The 21,596-nt window shown below is 37.6% G+C and overlaps 1 protein-coding gene across 1 annotated transcript in view; it reads right to left on the bottom strand.

The window, feature by feature from the left end:
• The window catches only part of zfpm1 (zinc finger protein, FOG family member 1), a 157,186-nt gene that overhangs the window by 16,649 nt on the left and 118,941 nt on the right, over positions 1-21,596 (bottom strand). The window contains exon 4 of the mRNA XM_055009111.1: positions 20,144-20,271. Coding sequence (XP_054865086.1) covers positions 20,144-20,271 — 128 coding nt within the window. The remainder of the gene's footprint in view (positions 1-20,143; positions 20,272-21,596) is intronic.

A 21,596-nucleotide genomic window follows, 5' to 3' on the forward strand; every position in this document is an offset into this window, starting at 1 on the left:
CGTTGTTTGTCCACCAAGAGGAAGCATTTCCTCAGTTCTGGACCCGACAATCCTCTCAGCTCACCATCTGAACACTGGATAAGGTCAAAGTTGACACTCAGCTGCTTCCTGCTCATTAAGTGCTTTTATCTGTCGCACTTAAAGGCAGCTTCATGCATTAATGCTGCATTACAGGACTTTAATGTGTATAAATTCCAAGTTAAAGTATGTTTTTTGCTCAAAAAACAAAGAGTTCACTGTCTTGCAATAAAAATCTTACAATTAAACATTCTGTTATTATTTGTTTGTGTTGTCAGTGCTGCTGCGTTTGAAGACAAGGTGATGAGCGTGTAAACTTGGCTTTCTGAGAGGAAGAACTGCCCTGAACATGAAGTGTGCTTCATACAAACTGGCACATTTGGTGCATTTGGCTGAAAAAAGGATTACGCAGACTGATAAGTATCCTCATTGCTCATGTATCTGACCTCCATTCTTTCCATCTGTAATAAACTGACCACAAAAAAAAAAAAAGCTGCTTCCTCTCCTGCTCACTTCTTCTCTAAATGCTCTTCATTAGAGAACACAGAGTCCTTGGCAGAACCAAATGTTTAATGTGCAGTGGCTTTAAATTAAACAGTTCAATAAAACATATAGGACGTTATGAAATCTAATCAGGAGCTTGAGATTTAGGATTCCATCTACATTTAAAGCTGCGTTTTTGTCAGAGTAATCACTGCAGTGGGGATTTAAACTGTCTTTTATAACTATATGGAGATTCAAGACAGAGACAAGAGGACATTTATGGAGATGGAAGATCAGAATAAAAAGAAATACAGATCACTAAAAGATGTGTTATTCCAGTATGATGATTAATCATGGTGATATTTAACCCACCGGACTATAGATCCTGCAGATAAGATTGAAAAACAGGTTTTCTTCTGCAAAAAACCAACAAAAATACACCATTTATCAGCAAGAAACTGTAAAAACAGAACAATTTTGAACTTACCACATATGTTTACATCAGGTGAAATTCTATAAATTTATCTTGCATGCTTCATTTAAGAAATTTGCCAAAAATAAATCATTTTCAATAACCACATTCTGGAAAAAAACAATAAATTCTGCATTTCTCAACACAACTGAAAAGCCATGACTGACTCAACTGTAACCAACAATCAGGTGACAAAAATTCTGGGAGTTTTCAGGTGAACTGGATCAATAAAATAAATGCAGCATGGCTCAGAAACAGTGAACAGAGGAGCAAGTTGTTGGACGATACATTCAGCATGGAGAAACATCTTTCAAATGAAGTTTGTAGAGGTTGTGAAATACCTATAGTATGTAAAGCCATCATTTTTGTTCCAATAATGGTGATTTTTTTTAGAATTTATGGCATTGTAGCTGTGTCCTTCTGCACAGAAGACATTTCTTCATCCTCTCTCCTTCTAGTCGTATTTGTTCTGTTTCCATAGAGGTTCAGGACTTTATACTGCAGTAAAAAATGAGCCCACAGTGAAGAAAAATGTGACAGGAGCAAACGAAACACCCAGAAACTAGCTGGAGTTCAGAAGGTTAATGGAGGCTGATGAACAAAACCACAAGTGAAATACATTCTTTTAAAAAGACAAGAAGCATTAAAGTTTATCAACATGAAGGACGGCAAGTGTGAAGAGTTTGACAGGAGATTCTTGATATCAGTCCACAGCACCTGCACGAACAAATCAAGTTATAAAAATAAAAGCTAAAACATGCAGGCATTTTACTTATTTGTTTGTTTTTTTAGCTCTCTGGTCTCACATCAGCAGCTCATCCAGTCTTGATTTTATCATCTAAGAAATGCTTTCAAGATCCAAGCATTTCTATGTATATTTTAAAGATATTCTAGATGTCCTTTCCAGCTGTTAGACTTTTAACTAAAACCAGGAGAACCGACCACATCTCACCACCTTCAGCCTCCCTGCTCTGGAATTTGTTTAAGGATTGATTTTAGCTCCAGAATACATTTCAGAGCTGCTCTCTTCTTATCAACCTGAGCACAGCCTCAGGTCCTCAGACGAGATGCTTCAGGCTGTTCCTGGGTCAGATTTAAGACTGGAGGCCACCACCTAAACTCTATCACATCTTCTTCTTTTAACCCTCTAAATTCCAAGGTGTTTTCTTTTTACTCCTGACATTTTTTCTGCACTGTGGGTTCATTTTGTAAAACAATATAAATTCCTTTGCCTCTATGGAAACAGAAAAGAAAGCTCTAATGCCATAAATAATAAAAAAATAAGAAGACGTTCAGAAAAAGGTACACAAATTGCATATCTTTGTGGGCATTTTGTGCCTCGTTTTTGCAGTTTTCTCCGTTGTTTCTATTGGTTTGTGTGCTGATGTAATTTTGTGTCTTGTGTTTGTTGTTTTCTGGCTTGGTTTTGTGCTACGACGTGTTGTTTTTTAATTTAATTACATTATATACAATATTATTTAATTTTTTCTACTTATTTATAGTTTTCTGCATGTGTCTCTGTTGTTTCTAAAGCACTTTGTCGCACTGGTTTTTAAAGATGCTCTACAAATAAAGTGATTATTGTCGACGCCGTCCTCCGTAAGGTGAAAACTTGTCGCTCCTGCGTCTGAATAATGCGATCACACAGCTCCCACTCGAGACTTGAAACACCTGAAGAAGATGGACGCTGCCTGCAGAGACGAGAGGCGAAGGACAGAAGGAAGGAAGCCTCTCAGTCTGACTGAGGCACAGCGTATTGTATTTCATGGGGAACTAGCGCTGATGTGGAGATACGGCTGCTTTTGTTTTAATTTGTAACCCAATGCTGGAGCCGTCTGAGCTGTAAGTACCGCTAATTTGTTTCAGACTAATTCATCATGGCCACGGCTTTGGAATTCACCATGATAGGGCAACGGGGAGAGCTCAGTAACACACACACTCATATACAAAGCGAAAGGAGAAATGAGAAACACTCGCTCACACAGGCTCCATCCTCAAAGACCTAAATAATAACAGTGTGATGCTGTTTCATCGTCTACTATTTAAGAACTAGTAAGACTTCTTCCTCTATGAGCACAACATGATTTATTAATGGTAGAACCACATTTTTACTGGTTTTGAGGAAAAAGAAACAATAATGTACTACTTTATTTACTCTAAATGGTGTTATTTAGTACTAATTAACCTATTTTTTGTTAATTTGAACTAGTTTATTTGCATTTTCTTTGGTTTGTGGGTCTACAACTATTCCTTTTTTGTGTTTTTGCTTAGTTATATTGTAAATAGAATAGAATAAAAATACTTTATTATTTCCTGAGGGGAGATTTGGTTGTTAGAGGAGAAACAGTACAGCTAGCACCACCATAAATACAGACAAATACTATAGCTATTGGACTATTTCCATGTTTCCAGCCTCTCCAGACTTTTTCTCTCCACTCTGCTTATCATCTGTAAAAAGATGTTTCTCCATGCTGAATGTATCTCCAACAACTTGCTCCTCTGTTCACTGTTTCTGAGCCATGATGCATTTATTTTATTCATCCAGTAGCTTTGATTTTCCTCTCAGTCGCTCTTGTCATCAGTTTAGTTTTTTTTCTGTCGCATTTGTGTTTGAGTTTTATTTCTGTGGAAACACTGCCTGCAGTTCAACTGAAAACTCCGAATGTCTTGTTTTGGAGCAAACACTGATAAATGTTGTCATTATAGTGATTTCTTTTTGAAGACTTTTGAGGTTCAGACAGGTAAACGCTTCAGATTTTTGATCATTTGATGATTGAAGATACTGAACATGCTTAAATAACAGGACTTTGAAGGAGTGTTACAGGAGCGCTGGGAGCAGAGCGTCACTGCACTGGGAGGCCACTTCAACAGGGATGGCAGCGATGTTTAAATCAGGTAAAGTTTTTAGATTTTTACAAGGCGAGTTTTGAAAGTTTTTGAAAGAAAGGTGTTTTTGAACATTAAAGCAGTTAAACAGAATCTAGAAAAACCCCAAAATAACGTTATAAAGTTGTAAATGTGTAGAATATGTGCTGTTGATCCAGTAGGTTCAAGGTATCTCTGTGGAAACACTGCCTGCAGTTCAACCTGAAAACTCTCACAATTTTGGCTTGTTAGTTGGGCTAAGAGTTCAGAATTTCTTGTTTTGGTGGAAAATGCTGATAAATGTCATCATTACAGAGATTGCCTTTATAGATAAAATGCCTTCCAATGCTTTTTGGGGTTCGGACGGTTAAATTCAGACTGACAGAACCAGGAAATGCTTCATATTTTTGATCATTTGATGACTGAAGGTACTAAACATGTTAAAATAACAGGACTTTGATGGAGTGTTACAGGAGCACTGGGAGCAGAGCGTCACTGCACTGAGAGGCTACTTCAACGGGGATGGTGGACACATTTAAATCAGGTCAAGTTTTTTGATTTTTACAAGCAGAATCTTGAAACTTTTCGAAAACAGCAGGAACACAATGTGTTTTTGAACATTAAAGCAAGCATACAGAATCTAGAAGACCCCAAAATGACTGTAAACGTGCAGAATATGTACCGTTTCAGACATCAGTGCAGGAAGACGTTTATTTAGTGGGCTGCCTGTGGTCTCATTGGGATTCAGGAAACACTTGAGGAGCTACAGTAGCATGCAAACACATGAACGACCACGTTTAGATCCATCCGTCGTCCTCCGTATACGAGCAGAGCTGAATTTAAAGGAGAAGCCCATCGATTGCTGGCTTCTCGGAGGAAACAAACTCGCAGGACTAAACCAGGACGGAACCAACGACAGCAGCAGCAGATAATCTACAGTGTCAACCGGCAACAAGGAGAACACGCCATTTAACACACTTTACAGTCGCACACACAACAACACAACACGGCAGATAATGAGTTGGAGAGGCGCAGGGCCAGACTGAGTGTGTAATTAACCAGGCCAGCGGAGGACGCCGATGCCAGAGATGTGGGCCGAGTTAAGGAGGACCGAGAGGCCGCCGGATGGTATCAACAACGCTTTTCACTTCTGCTGGTCCCACGCCCATCTCAGCAGCTCCAACGGCCAACAGTCGGACGGAGAACGTGTCCGGAGAACGTGTCCGAACCCACAAAGAGTCACCCTGACGAAGTTCACCCAGCAGCTAAACCCTTTAATCCATCGAAGGAGAGGAACTACACGACAATAAAGTTGTATTTTCCTTCGAGAACAGCTGGAAAACATCGGAAAGTTTCCTTGTTTAGAGGCCAAACGTTCATTCATGGGGTTGAAGTTTCTCAGGAGGCACCAAGAAGCTTTCTGGATCTCAGAAGCTTCAAATAAATCCAACAGGAATGAATGAATGAAGACTGGAGCCTCAAGGAGACATTTTTTAGGTTTAACTAAGTCTTTAACTGAACTCCAAGCAGTTTCTGGGTGTTTTTTTACATTTACTTCAATATAAAGTCCTGCAAATCTATGGAAACAGAGCAACCATGAAGCAACCATCTGTAGAAAGATGTTTCTCCATGCTGAATGTATCTCCAACAACTTGCTCCTCTGTTCACTGTTTCTGAGCCATGCTGCATTTAATTTATTGATCCAGTAGCTTTGATTTTCCTCTCAGTCTTTCTGTGGAAACACTGCCTGCAGTTCAGCTGAAAACTCTCTGAATTTTGGCTTGTTAGTTGTGCTAAGAGCTCAGAATTTCATGTTTTGGTGCAAAAGCTGATAAATGTTGTCATTCTGGTGATGTCTTTTAAAGATAAACTGGATTTCGATGCCTTTTGGGGTTCAGACGGTTGAACTCCGAATGACAGAACCAGGAAACGCTTCATACTTTTGATCATTCGATGATTGAAGATCTTTAAGGTGAACAACAACTCCGACTTGTCACCTGCAGGGTTTCTAATAATGATAACAGATGAACATGGTTGATAGAAGAATTACCAACGTCAACATCACCAGTGAATCAACTCTGGAAATTAAACAAACTCTTTGATCTTTTACGACGAGAGGAAACGCTTTGAGCCAAACAACAAATTAACTCTCACATGCTCAGGAAGCAACAAATCAAATGTGAAAAAACAACACTAGTTGACCAAAACCTGCCTATGGGTGTGAAAGTGAAAGTAAAATGTATTCAGAGGCACTAATAGTTCCAGTATTGTTCGAACAGTCACAGCAAAACGTGATTGGAAAGATTTTACAAGGTCCCGTGAAGTTAACAGGATTTTTCCGATGAATTATATTATAAAAGACCATTTTTTCACAATAATTTTTTGAACTATTTCCTATTTTTTCACTGATTTTCAATTTTTTTAAATTTAGTGACAGATTAAAACTACTAAAATCACAGGATAGATGTTTTTACAAGGTACATTTTTTCTTTGATATTCTTAGATATTATATGTAGTTTGTCTAATCTATAAAACAACAGTTTATCCTATTCAAATGATTTTTCAATCCTTAAACTACACAGTTTTGAATGATGTGAAACATCTAATTTTGTGATATACGGTTTCAGGTTTATTTACTAAAAATGTGGTCAAATCTGTGGCAGCGCCCCCTTGTGGTGGGACATTTCTTTCCTCTATTACATCTTCAGGTCTTATTGTCTCGTTTTTCCTCTCTACTGGCTGTTATTGACAGAATATTGATCATATTGATCAGAACTAACCCGGGGTTTAGACCTCTATTAAAGACTCCTTCCTCCCCCTCCTCCCCCTCCTCCCCCGGCCCTCCACCTATCGGGGGGCCGTCAGCCGGAGCTCCATCTCGGTGGAGAGCCGCTGCCTTAAGCCCCCTCAGCCGGAGGAGAGTCTTTGAGCTGCAGTCTAAGCCCCTGGCCCGGACCCCGTCCCCTCATGAATATGAAGCAGCCTGGAGCCCGGCTTTAATCTGCCTGATCCCCGCTGCTGCCGCCGCCACGATAGCGAATCTAATTATTGGTCTGATATTAACCCCCCTCCTCACCCAGAGCCCACTCTGCATCCACCTTCCTCCTCTTCCCACCAAAGTCGGCTCCCATCCTCACACCTTCCTCCCCCCCAGCGACGCCCTCCTCCTTATCAGGCCTGAAAACGCCCTCCTCCTCTTCCTCCTCTTCCTCCTCTTCCTCCTCTTCCTCCTCCGCCGATAAAACCTGAATGCAAATGATGCCGAGCTGATTTCATTTCTTCATTTTCTTCAGTATCAGAATGGATCCTCACCCGTCCTCCCCCCTCCTCCCTCCAAACCACACAGCAGCCATGATGAGGATGATGATGATGAGGAGGAGAAGAACTTTCCCTGAACTCGTCCAGACATCTAACCTCATCTAATGTGTAATTCACTGTTAAAAATAGAGAAAATCTGCAGCAAAAGTGCCTGAAAAATTCTTTCATAAACAATAGAACAACTTAACGTTCAAAAACTGTCGAAACTAAGAAGAAAAAATTAAAATGAGATCATTGCAGTAAATACAGTAAAACTCATGGTAAAAGTAGAAAAAAAAAGTTTTGGCCAGTTATTTTTTTAAATGTAAATTATCATTTTTATTCTTTGATTTTCTTTCTATATGTAGTTTGACTAATCTATAAAATAACTCTTAAAATTATTAAACTTACTAAAATTATTTTTAAAATACATGACAGGAAAAAAAAATCTGTGTAAAATAATAGTAAAAAAAAAATAGGTTAAAAAATTATTGATAATTTTCTATTCCTAAACATACATTTTTTTCTTTTTCAAAAAAACTCAAGAAACCTGTAAAATAATGATATTTTAAATACAGTAAAACAGTGGAATTTATGGTCACATTGTAAAAGTACAGCAAAAAAACGCAAAAAAAAGACTTTGATGTGGACATTATGTAAAGTTTTGGCCATTTTTATTTTTTCTACAATATAAATTATTATTTTAATTCTTCGATTTTCTTAGATATTATATGTAGTTTGAATAAATGTATAAAATAACTGTTAAATTATTGAAATTATTTTTTATTCCTTAAATTGCACAATTTTTCTTCAAATTGAATAAAGATGGTTAATGTGGACATTATTTATATATTTTTGTTTAGTTTTGTTGTTTAAGCAGTCAGCATTTAAGCATTTAAATTAATATATTTTCCCATTGTAATTGCAAATACTTGTAAAATAACATTTTTGTAGATGTAAAAACAGTAAAAATAGTAAAATTTTAACATCAAACATTATAAAAGTAGATACTGTAAGATTACTGCTGTTGACATTTTTTAGTGGTTTGGCCTGTTTTCTTACATTTAACATTTAAATACTACCTTTAAAATGTGATTTTACTAGTAATTATCTGAAATTTAACAAAACAGAGAAAATCTGTAAGATAACAGTGTATTATATTTAAAAGTACAGATAAAAACCTTCATATCTGACAGCGTGTGAACTCCATTTAAGAGAAACTCCAGCAGCAGATGAAGATTTCTCTGCACAGCTGTCAACGGTTACAGTTTTACTGCCTCGCTGGGGAATAAAAGTGTTTGTTTATGCAAATGAGCAGAGCCACGTCTACGTCTCAGTGCTGCCTCACCTCGTCTGATATGGTTTACTCTGCTGTGGACACGACCGGCTGCACGTCATTAAACGAAAAACACACCCGGCAATAACCCCGAGAGCTTAAACAGACAAAGTGATGAGTTTAATGTCTGTAGGAAGCTTTGAAAATCAAGTTTTACACAATAAAGGCTTCTGAAGTGACTTTTTACAGCTATATTACTATGTGGTGTACAATTATATTTAGTGTTTTATAGGCCATTTTTAAACCAATATGCTGCATTTAAGTAGCATTTTTTGTTACAAAAATGCTTCACAGAAGGGTTAAAACAACAAAACAGCAAATCAACAGTGTAAAATTCACACAGAAGTGTATGTTTTTAGAGGAGATTTAGAAACTGTGATAGATTTAAATCATATAAAGCAGGATAAGCTTTAGTCTGCCAGGTTTAATTGATGTTAAATGTTGCTCAGGCTCACATGGGGTCAGCAGAACCTTAAATTAATTAGAAGTTTGTTGTCTGAGGCCTTTAAAGTCAACAGTAATGTGCAGAGAGGCTCCTAGAGATAATATGATCTATTTTTCTACCACATCCGGTGAGTCCGAATAAGTCACGTAAAACAAAACTCTTTGGGTTTTTTTTCTGAGGTTTAGAAGCACGTTTGAGGAAGTGAAGTTTTCAGAAAAGTCATTCAGAAGTCCAACATGCTGCAACTGAAAAACCAAAAGTAAATGAGAGAAAATTAAACTCATGTTAGAGATTTGAATGGTGTTTAATTCATCACAGTGCATGAACTCTGGTCTACACAAAGTTTAGTTGTAGAAAAACATTATTTTGTGGAGATTTGGTTGAAGTGTGTCATGTAAAATAAAAAGTTTGGGGTTTTGTCTTAGGATTACAAGTATTTTTCAGGAACAGTTGTAGTTTTTGGGTCTAAACTGAACCAGAAAGAGCAAAAACTGAAAGTAAACGATGAGCAAAAACCAGACTGAGGTTGGAAATGGATGGTTTGTTGTCCATCATGAGACGCAAACTCTTGGCTTTCAGGGTGAAAGTCTAGTTTCTGGATTGTACCTTCATCCTCCACGATTGTCTCCAAACATGGACTCTGTGGCTTTTTTAAGCTGGAATTATGCTCTCCTAAAATCATAATTGACAATGCAGTTTTGTTGTAGAAGAACATTATTTTGTGGAGATTTGGTTGAACTACGTCACGTAAAACAAATATCTTTGGGTTTTCTGTTAGGATTAGAAGCATTTTTGAGGAACTGTGTTGGTATTGGGGCATAAATGGAACCAGAAAGAGTAAAAACTGAAAGTAAACGATGAGAGAAAACTAAATTGAGGTTGGAGACTGATGGTGGGTTGTCCATTATGGGATGCAAACTCTTGGTCTTTGGGGTGAAAGTCTAGTTTCTCGTTTATACCCTCGTCTTCGTCCGTTGTCTCCGAATTTGGACTTTGTTGCACTTAAAAACCACAAATTTCCCTCAAAATGTGAGAACACAGTTAAGCTGTATAAGACTGTAGTTTTGTGGAGAACTATGTCAGATAAAATACAAAATTTTGGGGTTTTGCCTTAGAATTAGAAGTATTTTTGAGGAATTAAACATAATTATTTTAATTATGTTAAAAGGGGAATATAATAGAAAAAGCAGTTTAGTTGTGTAGGAATGTTAAAAATCTTTGGGGCTTGCTTTAAATTTAGAAGCACCTTTGATTAATTGAGGTTAATTTTTGAGAAAAGTGATTCTGAATGATCAATAATTAACTTTCAGGGCCAAAATGCTGCAACTTAGTCTACAGAAAATGATGTTTCTATACAACAAAGCTGCATTTTTAATTGCATTTTGAGGGAAATATAATTAAAAATGCAGTTTAGTTGTTGGAATGTTAAAATCTTTGTTTTTTTCTTCAAGATAAGACGTATCTTTAAGTAACTCAGGTGCAGTTTCGTGCCTCAGATTTATCAATAATTAACCGTCGGCTCCGACACGCTGCAGATTCGAGTATTTCCCTCTAAAATCCTCTCCTGCATTAAGCGTTTCAGATGTTTTGTGCCGCTCTCGATGGGAATTTAATAAGCCGCCCTGCTCCCCGGCTGACCTTTTCAACCGGCGTTCATTCATTCACTCCTCTCCCAGAATCATTCATTCAATCATCCAGTTCACCCTCTTCCTCCCGTCTCCTCTTTCACTGTCTCCTTCCTTTCATGCGCCTCTTTTCTTTCCTTTCTTTCCTTAATCTCCGATTCTCTTCCTCTGTCGTTCCTGCCTCCTCCCCGTCCGTCACTATCTCCACCTCTTTTCTCTCCCGTTCCATCTCTCGGCTTCAGGAAATGGTTTCTTCCCCCCGATCCAGGGGGTTGGAGGGCCGGACTGACTGTCCCAAACAAAGAGGTCACTGTGTGAATCCTCCAAAAATACAAAGAAGAAAAGGAAGGCAGATAAACATCAGAAACCTACTCTCATCCGCCTCCCCTCGTACAAACACACACAGACACAGGATACTTCTCTACACTGTACATTCTGCTCACGAGGTACAAATATTGTCGGTACAGCATTTGCCCCCGGCTCTCCGGGGCTTATTCCCTTGTGCCGGGGCGCTCATGCACAGCCGCACATATCGCAGCACCTCGGAGGAGGAAGAAAAAGGAAAAGAAACTAGAGGGAGGCAGGTTTGATGAGCTGCATGCAAATGACATGTAAAAATATAAAACTGCGATACTTAAAACGGGGGCCGAGATAAGAGATTTGAAAATGAGGCACTCTTGGAAAGCGGGCTCCTGAACTGCCGGAGATGAGGCTCAGAGATACAGAGGATAGAGGTTTTCCCTCTTCCTCCTCCTCCTCCTCCTCCTCCAGCCTGCAGATGACAGCGAGATGCAGATACCAGCCAGTCACTGCCTCCAACTCATCAACTCCTCCTCCACGTTCAACTCACCTCCTCAAACCTTCCCTTCTAGGCTTCCTGCTCAGCTCCTCGTCCTCTCTCTTATTTCATCCTGTTCATTTTTACTGCATTTCTTCCTCTCTCAACCGTCAGGACAAATCAAATGACAGGTGGAGGTAAACGTGGATTATAAGGAGATCTGATCAACAGGAATCACAATAAATATTTAGATGCAAACGTGTAAAATAAGTAAGAAATATTCATAGTATGAAGGTAAAACTTTGCAAGGATTCATTAAATATAGTAAAGTTACTGTAGATGAAGAATCAGAGCAGGTTAAGTAGAAGTACGCTGAGGAAAACTAATCAAATCTAACCCTAAAATTGTGATTTTTCATCCAAATCATTGTTTTTGCTACATGTCTTATTCAAAAACACATTAATAAGACAAAAAAACAGTTTTCAGATTGAACTGCAGGCAGTGTTTCCACAGAGAGACGCAAAATGATATAAAAGGAAGACAAAACACAAAAACAAGAGACAAAACAACAAAAATGAGAAATAAAACAGCACAAATGTGACAGAAAAGATACAAAACTGAGACGACACGAGAGACTGAGAGGAAAATCAAAGCTACTGGATGAATAAAATAAATGCATCATGGCTCAGAAACAGTGAACAGAGGAGCAAGTTGTTGGAGATACATTCAGCATGGAGAAACATCTTTCTACTGATGATAAGCAGAGTAGAATGCAAAAATATACAGAGTTAATTATCTGTAGCATGCAGAGACTTCTTTTTTTTCCAGTATTTTAACACCTGTGGACACTGATTTCAGGTTTTTCGAATTTTTGCTGAATAAATCATACGAAAAATTCTAGTTTATGTTTGTCATTTGTGATTAAGTTCCTGTAATCAGCCATAAAGTTTAGTTATTCAAATGTTTGTTGCCCTAAAAGAAAGGAAAACAAGTGGTTTGTGCAAATTAATTCCTGGTTTTTACTCCAGTTTGTTTGTTTCTCAGTGAGATTACATCAAAACTACAAGACTAAAATTCACAAAACTTGGCAAAAAGGTGGAGCAAAGATGAAGGAAGAACCCATTAAAGTTTGATCTGATTCACTACATTTAAAATCAAAAATGCTCCAGTTGGTGTTGGGATTAAGGCGAGCTAGAAAGTACAAAAATACAAAACTCCCTCCTCTGCATCCTTAAAACAGGAAATAGAGGACAAAGGAAATTAAATGCTTCTCAGCCACGTAAACGAGCATTTTTTTGGGCAAATGACACTGAAACGAACACGTCCGACCCACCTTCACCACCCATGAGCCAGCAGAGATAAGCCTGGGCTCGTATCACCAGTTCTGTACGGGCCTCGGGCTGCAGGAGGAGTTATCGAAAACATTTAAACATGTTACGGGAAGATAGTGGAAGGACTCTGGTACTTTAAAAAAACAAACAAAAAAAAAAAAACAACGCAGGTAACGGCAAGAATACAGCGGCTTGAAACTCTTCCTGCAAACTGTTCCTCACGTTGTTCTTCTGGGGGGCATCGCAGAAGGTGCCTCAACACTCACCGTAATCATCGATTTGTCATCTTCTGAAGGAGCAGCATTTTAATTAACATTCTAATTTGATGGGCGGAGGAGGGAGAAAGAAACAGAGAGGCAGAGAAACACTGTTGATGAGTCCAGATAAACTCTGGAGATCAGAATCGGGATGTAAACAAACCGACTCAATGCACAAAAAATAAAAAAAAACAGAAGGAGAAGAGCTGGAGAGGGAACGAGGAGGAGGAGGAGGAGGATCACCTTCACTCGTCCTTCCAGGGGAGAAGAAGGAGGAGAAGGAGGTGGAGGATGGAGGGGAGAGAGCGAGGAGAGACTACCCAAAAAGTGTTTGAAAAGCCGTGGGTGGCGGCGCCTTATCGCCCCAGTTCTCCTGGAGAGATTATTGGGGGATTAGTGCGAACGCTTGTTTCTAAAACATGATGAAAAGACGTTGGGCTCGTGATAACGCTTTGAACTCCCCTACTCTGCTCCTTCTAGGATCGTGCCTTCGGGCTGCCTTTCCACGAAGCACAGCGTCGGGTGGAGTGAGCTGCTGCTGGAGGAGATGCAACAACGGCAGCCGCCTCCTCCGTCCTCCGGGAGGATGCAACAGATGCCACCAACTCTTACTGCAGCGGCGCTTCATCCTTCAGCTAAAATTTCAGTCGCGCAACTTGGGTCCAATCGCACGCACTCGCACTATCAGTTAATTAAAGCAGGATCCAATCAGAGGCAGAGCAGATATAATATCAGATTTGTTTTGTGCGATCCAATCGGAGGAGCTCCTGGGTTGCCATGGGAGGCTCGCAGAGGAGGACCTGGTTGTTCACTCAACCAAAAAGTGTGAGGAATCAGCAGCCAGCTGATCGGTTGATCAGTAAACATTATTACAGGCTGTTCTAAAGTCCAACAGCCATATCAGACAGAATATATTTAAATAGATAAATGGCTTTACGCCTCCTTCTCAAGAGATGCAAATGGCAGGATTTCCATATGACACAGGCCAGTTAACACACCGCTAATCTAATGAAGGAGATCTGGTGGAGGGAGAGCGAGCGTCGGATCTCATCACAACGACTTCTCACAAGCGACAAACTAACAATAACACTCAGCAAAGACACCAGAGAACTCTACACTGGTCCACAATGAACCTCTGAGTCCTAAAAATCTGCAGCTAGGCCTTAAAGAAGGGTTAAAAATCAGCAAATGACACAGTTTATCATAGAACGAGTTCTTGGATTTCCTACAGTCTGTGAACTGCTCATCTTTTAAGGACAGTTTGGTCAGAAAAAAGTTTCCAGATCTGAGCTTAAATAGTGATTTTTCACCAAAATCTATTTATTCTGCACATCACATTCAGAAATTAACCAAAGATATTCACCAGACAAAAATCCTGGAACTGTTTACCCACCATTTCTCCATTCTCTAACAGTTTCTATGGATCATATTCTGATTAAAAAAACCTAAATTTACCCTCTGAACGGGTTTGAAAGGTGTGTCATCTTTTTAAAAATCACAAAAATTACAACATTAGTCAGAAATTGTAAAAACGGAAAGAACTGTCAGATTTTCAGCTTCCAGATGGTCATAATCATGTGTGACGTGCAGTTCTGTTGGGAAAATCAACCAAATCTAGATGCAAAATTGGGATATTTTATTCAAAATCACTCTATTCTACGTGCCTTAACCAAAAATTCATCAAAAGCAACTGTTTCTAGACACCAGATTCTGTAAAAAAAAACTAAACTTTCTTAGTGCTTTCTGCCACAAACGTGAAGCTATGACTGAGAAAAATTCTAAAATTAAGAGAATTGTCAGGTTGAACTGTCATTTAAACACATTTTGAGTCGTTTCAAATGAAGTTCAAGTAATTTTAGACAGTTTTTGGTTCATTTTAGACTATTTTTAAGTAATTTTGGACTAGTTTAATGTTATTAGGTAACATTTCAAATTATTTTGCACATTTTCAACCTGAGAGGAAAATCAAAGCTACTGGATGAATAAAATAAATGCATCATGGTTCAGAAACAGTGAACAGAGCAGCAAGTTGTTGGAGATACATTCAGCATGGAGAAATATCTTTCTACACATGATGAGCAGAGAGAAAAAGTTTTCAAACATGGAAACAGTTAAATATCGATAAAATGTGGAGACACAACCACCACAAAGAGACACAAAATGACATAAGAGGAACACAAATTGTCAAAAAGAGACAAAGCAACAAAAACGAAACACAAACTGAGAAAAACAAGACACCAAACAATAAACTGCAATTTTTAAAAAGTTAACGTTGCTTTTAAACTTGTTTAGATGGTTTATTTATGCTTCATATTTAAAATATGATCGTTAAGGAACTGTTACAGAATAGAGAAATGGTGGATAAATGGTTTAGGCTCCGTCTATTTCCTGATGAATCAAAAAATAAGATAAAACCTGAATTAATGACAACTTTTCGTATCAGTTTTGAGTCTTATTTTGGTGAAAACTTTGTGGAGTTTAGAATATTTTATCTCAGGTCCAACGATGTCCGGTTTTCGTTAAACCGTCTGTTTATTGGACTGTTTTATCTGACGCTACAGATAACAGCTTCGGTTTGATGAGCTGATAGAAACTAAGCAGAAGTCAAAGGTACTTTTTCTGGAACTCATCAGAAGTGTTTCACTTTAAAGTCTGATTTGAGTCACAGCAGAAGTTCATGATAACTGTACTTCACTTACTGTATCTGAGAGCTAAACGTCTGAACCGCAGTGAGTTTGCAGCTGAAAAAAATTTAAGGAAGGAAAAAACCAGCGTCATCTAAAGTCTCCAACATCAGTGAGGGACTCTAAAGCAGCTCATCATTTACTATTTACACAAAGAAAGAACAGTTTTAACACCTAAACGCTGCATATAAAGCATTCAAAGTGATAAAACCAACTAAGAAAACATGTCAGGATGTAGAGTAGCTATAAAAATCTAGAATACAGCTTTGGAAATGATTATTAGACCACTTTGAGCAGCTTTTCTACATTTTATTTTGCTGTTTTTCATGGATTCACTTTGAGTTTTCTTCTTAAGGTTGTGATAAATGTTGTGTGAATTCTGTCATTTTATTCATTGTTAACTAATAATTTTGATTAAATTACTTACATTTAAAGCTTGTGCATAAACTAATAGTGACTTTCAGCCATCTTAGTGTGATTTTCCACATTTCTAGTTCAGTTTTTAAACAATTTATTGAACGTATTGAATTAATTTTATTGGTAAAGTTAATTAGAAATATAAACATTAATTAAAAACTATGAATATTTAAAATACCATCTGTGAAATTTTAGATTGATATACTAAATATTTTTGTATATTTTAAAATTGCCTGTCGACCCACTTTTAGCATTTTTTTCTCACATTTGAGGCTGTTTAAAAACAATAAAGTTTAATTTTGTATTACTGTTACATGCAGCTACATGTGGTTCAGAAAATATCACCATTTGACTTTTGCATTAATAATTATTTTTGTATTATGTGCTAAAAGGCTAGACTTTACTGGATAGCTTCAATTTTTTTAATGTGGGAAAATACTTTCAAAATGAATCAATACAAAAACACCAAATAAAGTAATAAAAGAACCAAAAAGAGTGAATAAAAGAAAATACAGGGCAAAACCATAGACATAAGGCTAATAATGATGATAATAATAATACTAATACTACTACTAACAATAGCAGTAATAGTAAATAAATAAATACATTTGAAAAAAGGTAAAAGAGAAGTAAATGAAAAAGAAAATAAATAAAATAAAGAAATTAATAAATTAGATGCTAAAAATAGACGATTATTTGCTCTACTTGTCCAGTTTTATAGATTTTGAATCAATAACAGGTGAGAAAAACAGTAAAAAAATTCAGTTTTTATCTTTAATAGTTTCTGAGATGATGTTGTTCAAACAGTCTCAAGTTTCAAAGAAAAAAGTGATGGAAAAAAACAGCTGAAAGTGAGCTGACAGATGGTTATCAAGAAATTATCTTGCAAAGCATTTTATACATCAACCTATAATTTCACAGATATCTTTATAAATATTCATATTTTATTCTATTAAAATTTCAAACAAATCGAAGATAAATGAGCAGGAATTGTTCTAAAAATTTAACAATTTGAGATTTAATAACAATTTACTGAATTAATTGACTGAAGTTTTAAAGAAAAAAGTGAGGAAAAAACAGATTTATAATCTTTATATCTTTATTTTTAAATACATATATAAATAAATATATCATAAATATTTATCTTTATAAATAACTGTATTTATGCTTCAAAAAATTCAATAAATCAAAGATGGTTGAGAATGAGATTTTTTAAATTTTTTTATTTTGACATGAGAAATAACAGAAAACTTCAGGTTTTTATCTTCAATAATTAATGAGATATCGTTGTTTAAACAGGCTCAATAATCTGCTGAAAGTGGGTCGACTGGCAATTTTTAATAATCAAAATGCCAGAAAACACACGATGTATCAATCTAAAATGTCACAAATATAGTCTGTGTTTAATAAGAAAAGTTTCAGGCAGATTAAAGATGGTTGAGCAGAAATCTTTGGTGAAAATGTGATGATTTGAGGTGAATTTGACTGACTTGTAGAAGAAAATACATTCCTGTCAAAATGTGGTTATGATTGAAAATGTGCAGAATCATCGTCCAGTAATAATAATAAAAATAATAATAATAATAATAATCATCATCTTCTTTTACTGCGTTCAAAACGTGCTTTTTAATACTTATATCCAAATAAAAGCTTTTCCTTAACATCCGCCGTGTTTTCGTAGTAAAAATCCTGAGCCAATGAGTCGATTTCTCCTCTCCAACACTCCGAGGAGGATCGCCGTGACCCCTGCTGACCCGGGGGGGAGGCGGCGGGTGAGGCAGGGAGGGATGGAGGATGTGGAGTGACAGGGGGGAGAAACACAGGAGGAATGTGAGATTACAGCCACTATCTCAGGCAGATACCGAAGGTCCGTCTCCTCACTCCTTCAGATAGGAGGGGGGAGGAACGGGGGAGGCAGAGGGGTGAGGACGGAAAACGAGGAAGAAGAGACAGAAAATGTTTGGGTTTTTTTTTAGAAGATGCTTAACATACAAATGTACGGTTCGGAGGAGGAGGAAGATGAGGACGGCGGCGTGGGGGAGGAATGAAAGGTGAAGGGGTGAGGCAGGGAGGGGGGAGAGTTTGTGCACGTACACACACACACACACACACACACACACACACACACACACACACACACACACACTCATGCATCCGCGCACCGATAATAAACGAAATCTCAGAAATTAGAGCCTATCACGCAGGAATCAATCACTGGGGTTTGTTGTCCAGGAGGATGGCGCCATGTGGAGATAAAAGGCAGGCGGACGTCTGGGGAGGGCGGGGAGGAGATGGGGGAGGCGGGGAGGGGTGAGGAGGGAACAGGAGAGCTGGAGGAGGATGGAGGAGGAAGGCCTGGATGTGCAGCAGATTACTGGACTCTGAGTGAACCGTGGATGCAGAGGAAGCTTCTCCCAGCATCATGTGATCAAACCGTCTGAGGCGTGATGCAGCGACCGGGTCGACTCCATCCGGTGCCGCTACGCCCCAGAACACGCGTGTTCCTTTTACAAACACGTGATAAGATGCACCAACTCCCTGATATCCCACCATCTGACCTCTGACCCGTCCAATCAGAATCCAGAAGTCACCAACACGTACATGACAAATTATAATACTATAAAAGGCTGCGTGTTATTATTATTTCCACTATTAAATAATGTGCCACAAATCAACCATATACAGTATCTAGATTCGGTAAAAAACTAAAAATTCTGCATTTCTCGATGCAAATGTGAAGCTATAAATGACTCAGCTATGACTGATAGTGATGTGATAAAAAATCTGAGAGTTTTATGAGTGTGTGCGTTATTTCCACTATTAAATAATGTGTTGAATTTTTTTTTTAACCTTCTCCTGTCAATAAAACACTAAAAATATTTATAATAATAAAGATCCATCCTCCATATCCACCAGCAGATATGAAAGGCAGGTTGTCTATAAAAAAATACTCAAAATGACACCATTTTTTTAGCAACTCTGGGCTAGAAATGTCATTCAAATTAACGTCTCATTATAAAATTCACCAAAAATCAACCATTTACAGGATAGAGATTCTGCAAAAAACTAAAAATTCTGCATTTCTCAACTCAAACATGAAGCTAAAAATGACTCAGCTGTGACGGACAGTTATGTGACAAAAATTCAGAGAGTTTTCAGGTGCAGGCAGTGTTTCCACAGAGAGAATGAGAGGAAAATCAAAGCTACTGGATCAATAAAATAACATCTAGGCAGAGAAATAAATTAAATATCTGTAGTATGTACAGCCACTATTTTTCTTCTACAGGAACAAAAAAAAGACACCCAGACACTCCTTGGAGTTCAGAGGGTAACACACACACACACACACACATATATATATATATATATATATATATATATATATATATATATATATATATATATATATATATATATATTTCTGATTAATTAAAGTCATTTTACCATCTATAAAAGGAGGAACAACATCCCAGAGATGCTTGTTTTATCAACTGACACCACAAAAAGGCCGCAGATATCGATTTACAATCATATAAAAGAGTTAAAAGCAGTAAATCACCACATCTGAAGAGCTGGAAGTGGAAAATGTTTGACTTTTAAGCATGATAAACAGTTCAACAAATCAATAAATTACCAGCTCGGCCCGATATTTAGCATTCCAGATTTGTCATTCCAAGAAAGTTTTGTGTTTTTTTACACAACAAGATTTTGTGCAGTAGTTCTAAATACTGATTATCAGTCTCTTTGATTACTAAAAATTGGCCTCAGCCATGAAAAAACAAACTAACAACGTATCAGTCAATCTTGATCCAACCCAGCAAACTCATTTTTAAAGTTTGTGTATTTGTGAAGTTTTGTTGATAGTTTTTTGAATAAAGGAGAAATTGAATCAGTGTATTTTCTAAACAATTTAGCTGTAAATTATTTTATAAAGTAATTAATTAAAGCCCAGAACAGGATTAAATTCTCTAAAATGTCTGCAATCTTCTGTTTGATCGAAAACACAAAACAAGAGCTATAAAATCCAACTTCAGCCTCGTTGTTTTCCTGCTGCTCCTCATCATGATGTGAATAACGCTGCTTCATGTCAGAGCCTCAGGATTTACCTTCGCTGTCAAACACTGGGCTCTCTTACCTCCGCCTCCTGGTCCTCCGTGCTGCTCTCTGATTGGACGATTCCTGGGTAGGGGCCCCATGTGGTGTCTGGATGCAGATCTCTGACAGCCACCACGCTGCTGCCTTCATCACCCAACTCCAGCTCATCTGAGGAAGAGGAGGAGGAAGGTTTAACACCAGGGTGGAAGAAACAAGCTCAGTGTGGGTTTATCAACCTTTTAACTAAATGTGGGCTCATTTTTCACTGCAGTATACAATCTGAGGAGGAGAGAGAATGAAGAAATGTCTTCTGTGCAGAATGGGACAGAATGACAGAAATGACAAAATATACTAAACAAAAGTTACATTTATTCTGATTATTCACCAGAAAACTCTGAATTTTTGTCACATGACTGCCGCTCACAGATGACTCAGTGGTAGCTTCACGGTTGCATCAAGGACGTCGAATTTTTAGCTTTTTACAGAATCTTGCTAAACCAAATGATTAAATTTTTCTGGCTCTGATAAAAAGTGTAATTTATCACACTATTTATCAGCCAAAAATCTTTCCAAATGTCCTTGAAGTAATCATACTTTTTGTACATAAATTGCAATATCCATCCATCCATTATCTATACACCACTTAATCCTCACTAGGGTCATGGGGGGGCTGGAGTCTATCCCAGCTGACTCAGGTGAAGGCAGGGGACACCCTAGACAGGTCACCAGTCTGTCACAGGGCTACATACAGAGACAAACAATCACTCTCACATTCACACCTACGGGCAATTTAGAATCATCAATTAACCTCAGCATATTTTTGGACTGTGGGAGGAAGCCGGAGTACCCGGAGAGAACCCACGCATGCACAGGGAGAACATGCAAACTCCATGCAGAAAGATCCCGGGAAAGCCGGGACGTGAACCAGGGATCTTCTAGCTGCAAGGAGAAAGTGCTAAACACTACTCCACTGTGCAGCCCTAAATTGTAATATTCAATTTAAAAACAAAAGCTTTCTTCTGTATTATTTTTTTAAAAAGCTGCCAAAAATATAACATTTGGACCTGATTCTGTGAATAAAAAAAAACAAAATAAAACAGATGAGCAGTTCAAGGACCTTCTAAAAGTTGAAAATCCAACAGTTTTTTTGTTTTTCCAGTTTCAGGCTCTGATAAATGGTGTCATTTTGGCAAATATTTGCCAAAACCCTTTTTGAAAGTCCTTGAACTAATCATATTATGTACAGACAAATGACATATTCAATTAAAAAAAATCACGTTATTCTGTTTCATTAAAAATAATAATAAATCAATTAAATAAAACATTTGCACCAGATTCTGTAAATAAAAAACAAACAGATGAGTACTTCAAGGACCGTCTGAAAGTTGTTTGTTCTATTTTTATAATTTCTGGCTCTGATAAATGGTGTAATTTATCACAGTCAAAAACATTTCCGACTGTCCTTGAACTAATCATATTTTATGTACAATTGT

Source organism: Amphiprion ocellaris, chromosome 3 (genome assembly GCF_022539595.1).
Source record: "Amphiprion ocellaris isolate individual 3 ecotype Okinawa chromosome 3, ASM2253959v1, whole genome shotgun sequence".
Classification (NCBI taxonomy): domain Eukaryota; kingdom Metazoa; phylum Chordata; class Actinopteri; family Pomacentridae; genus Amphiprion; species Amphiprion ocellaris.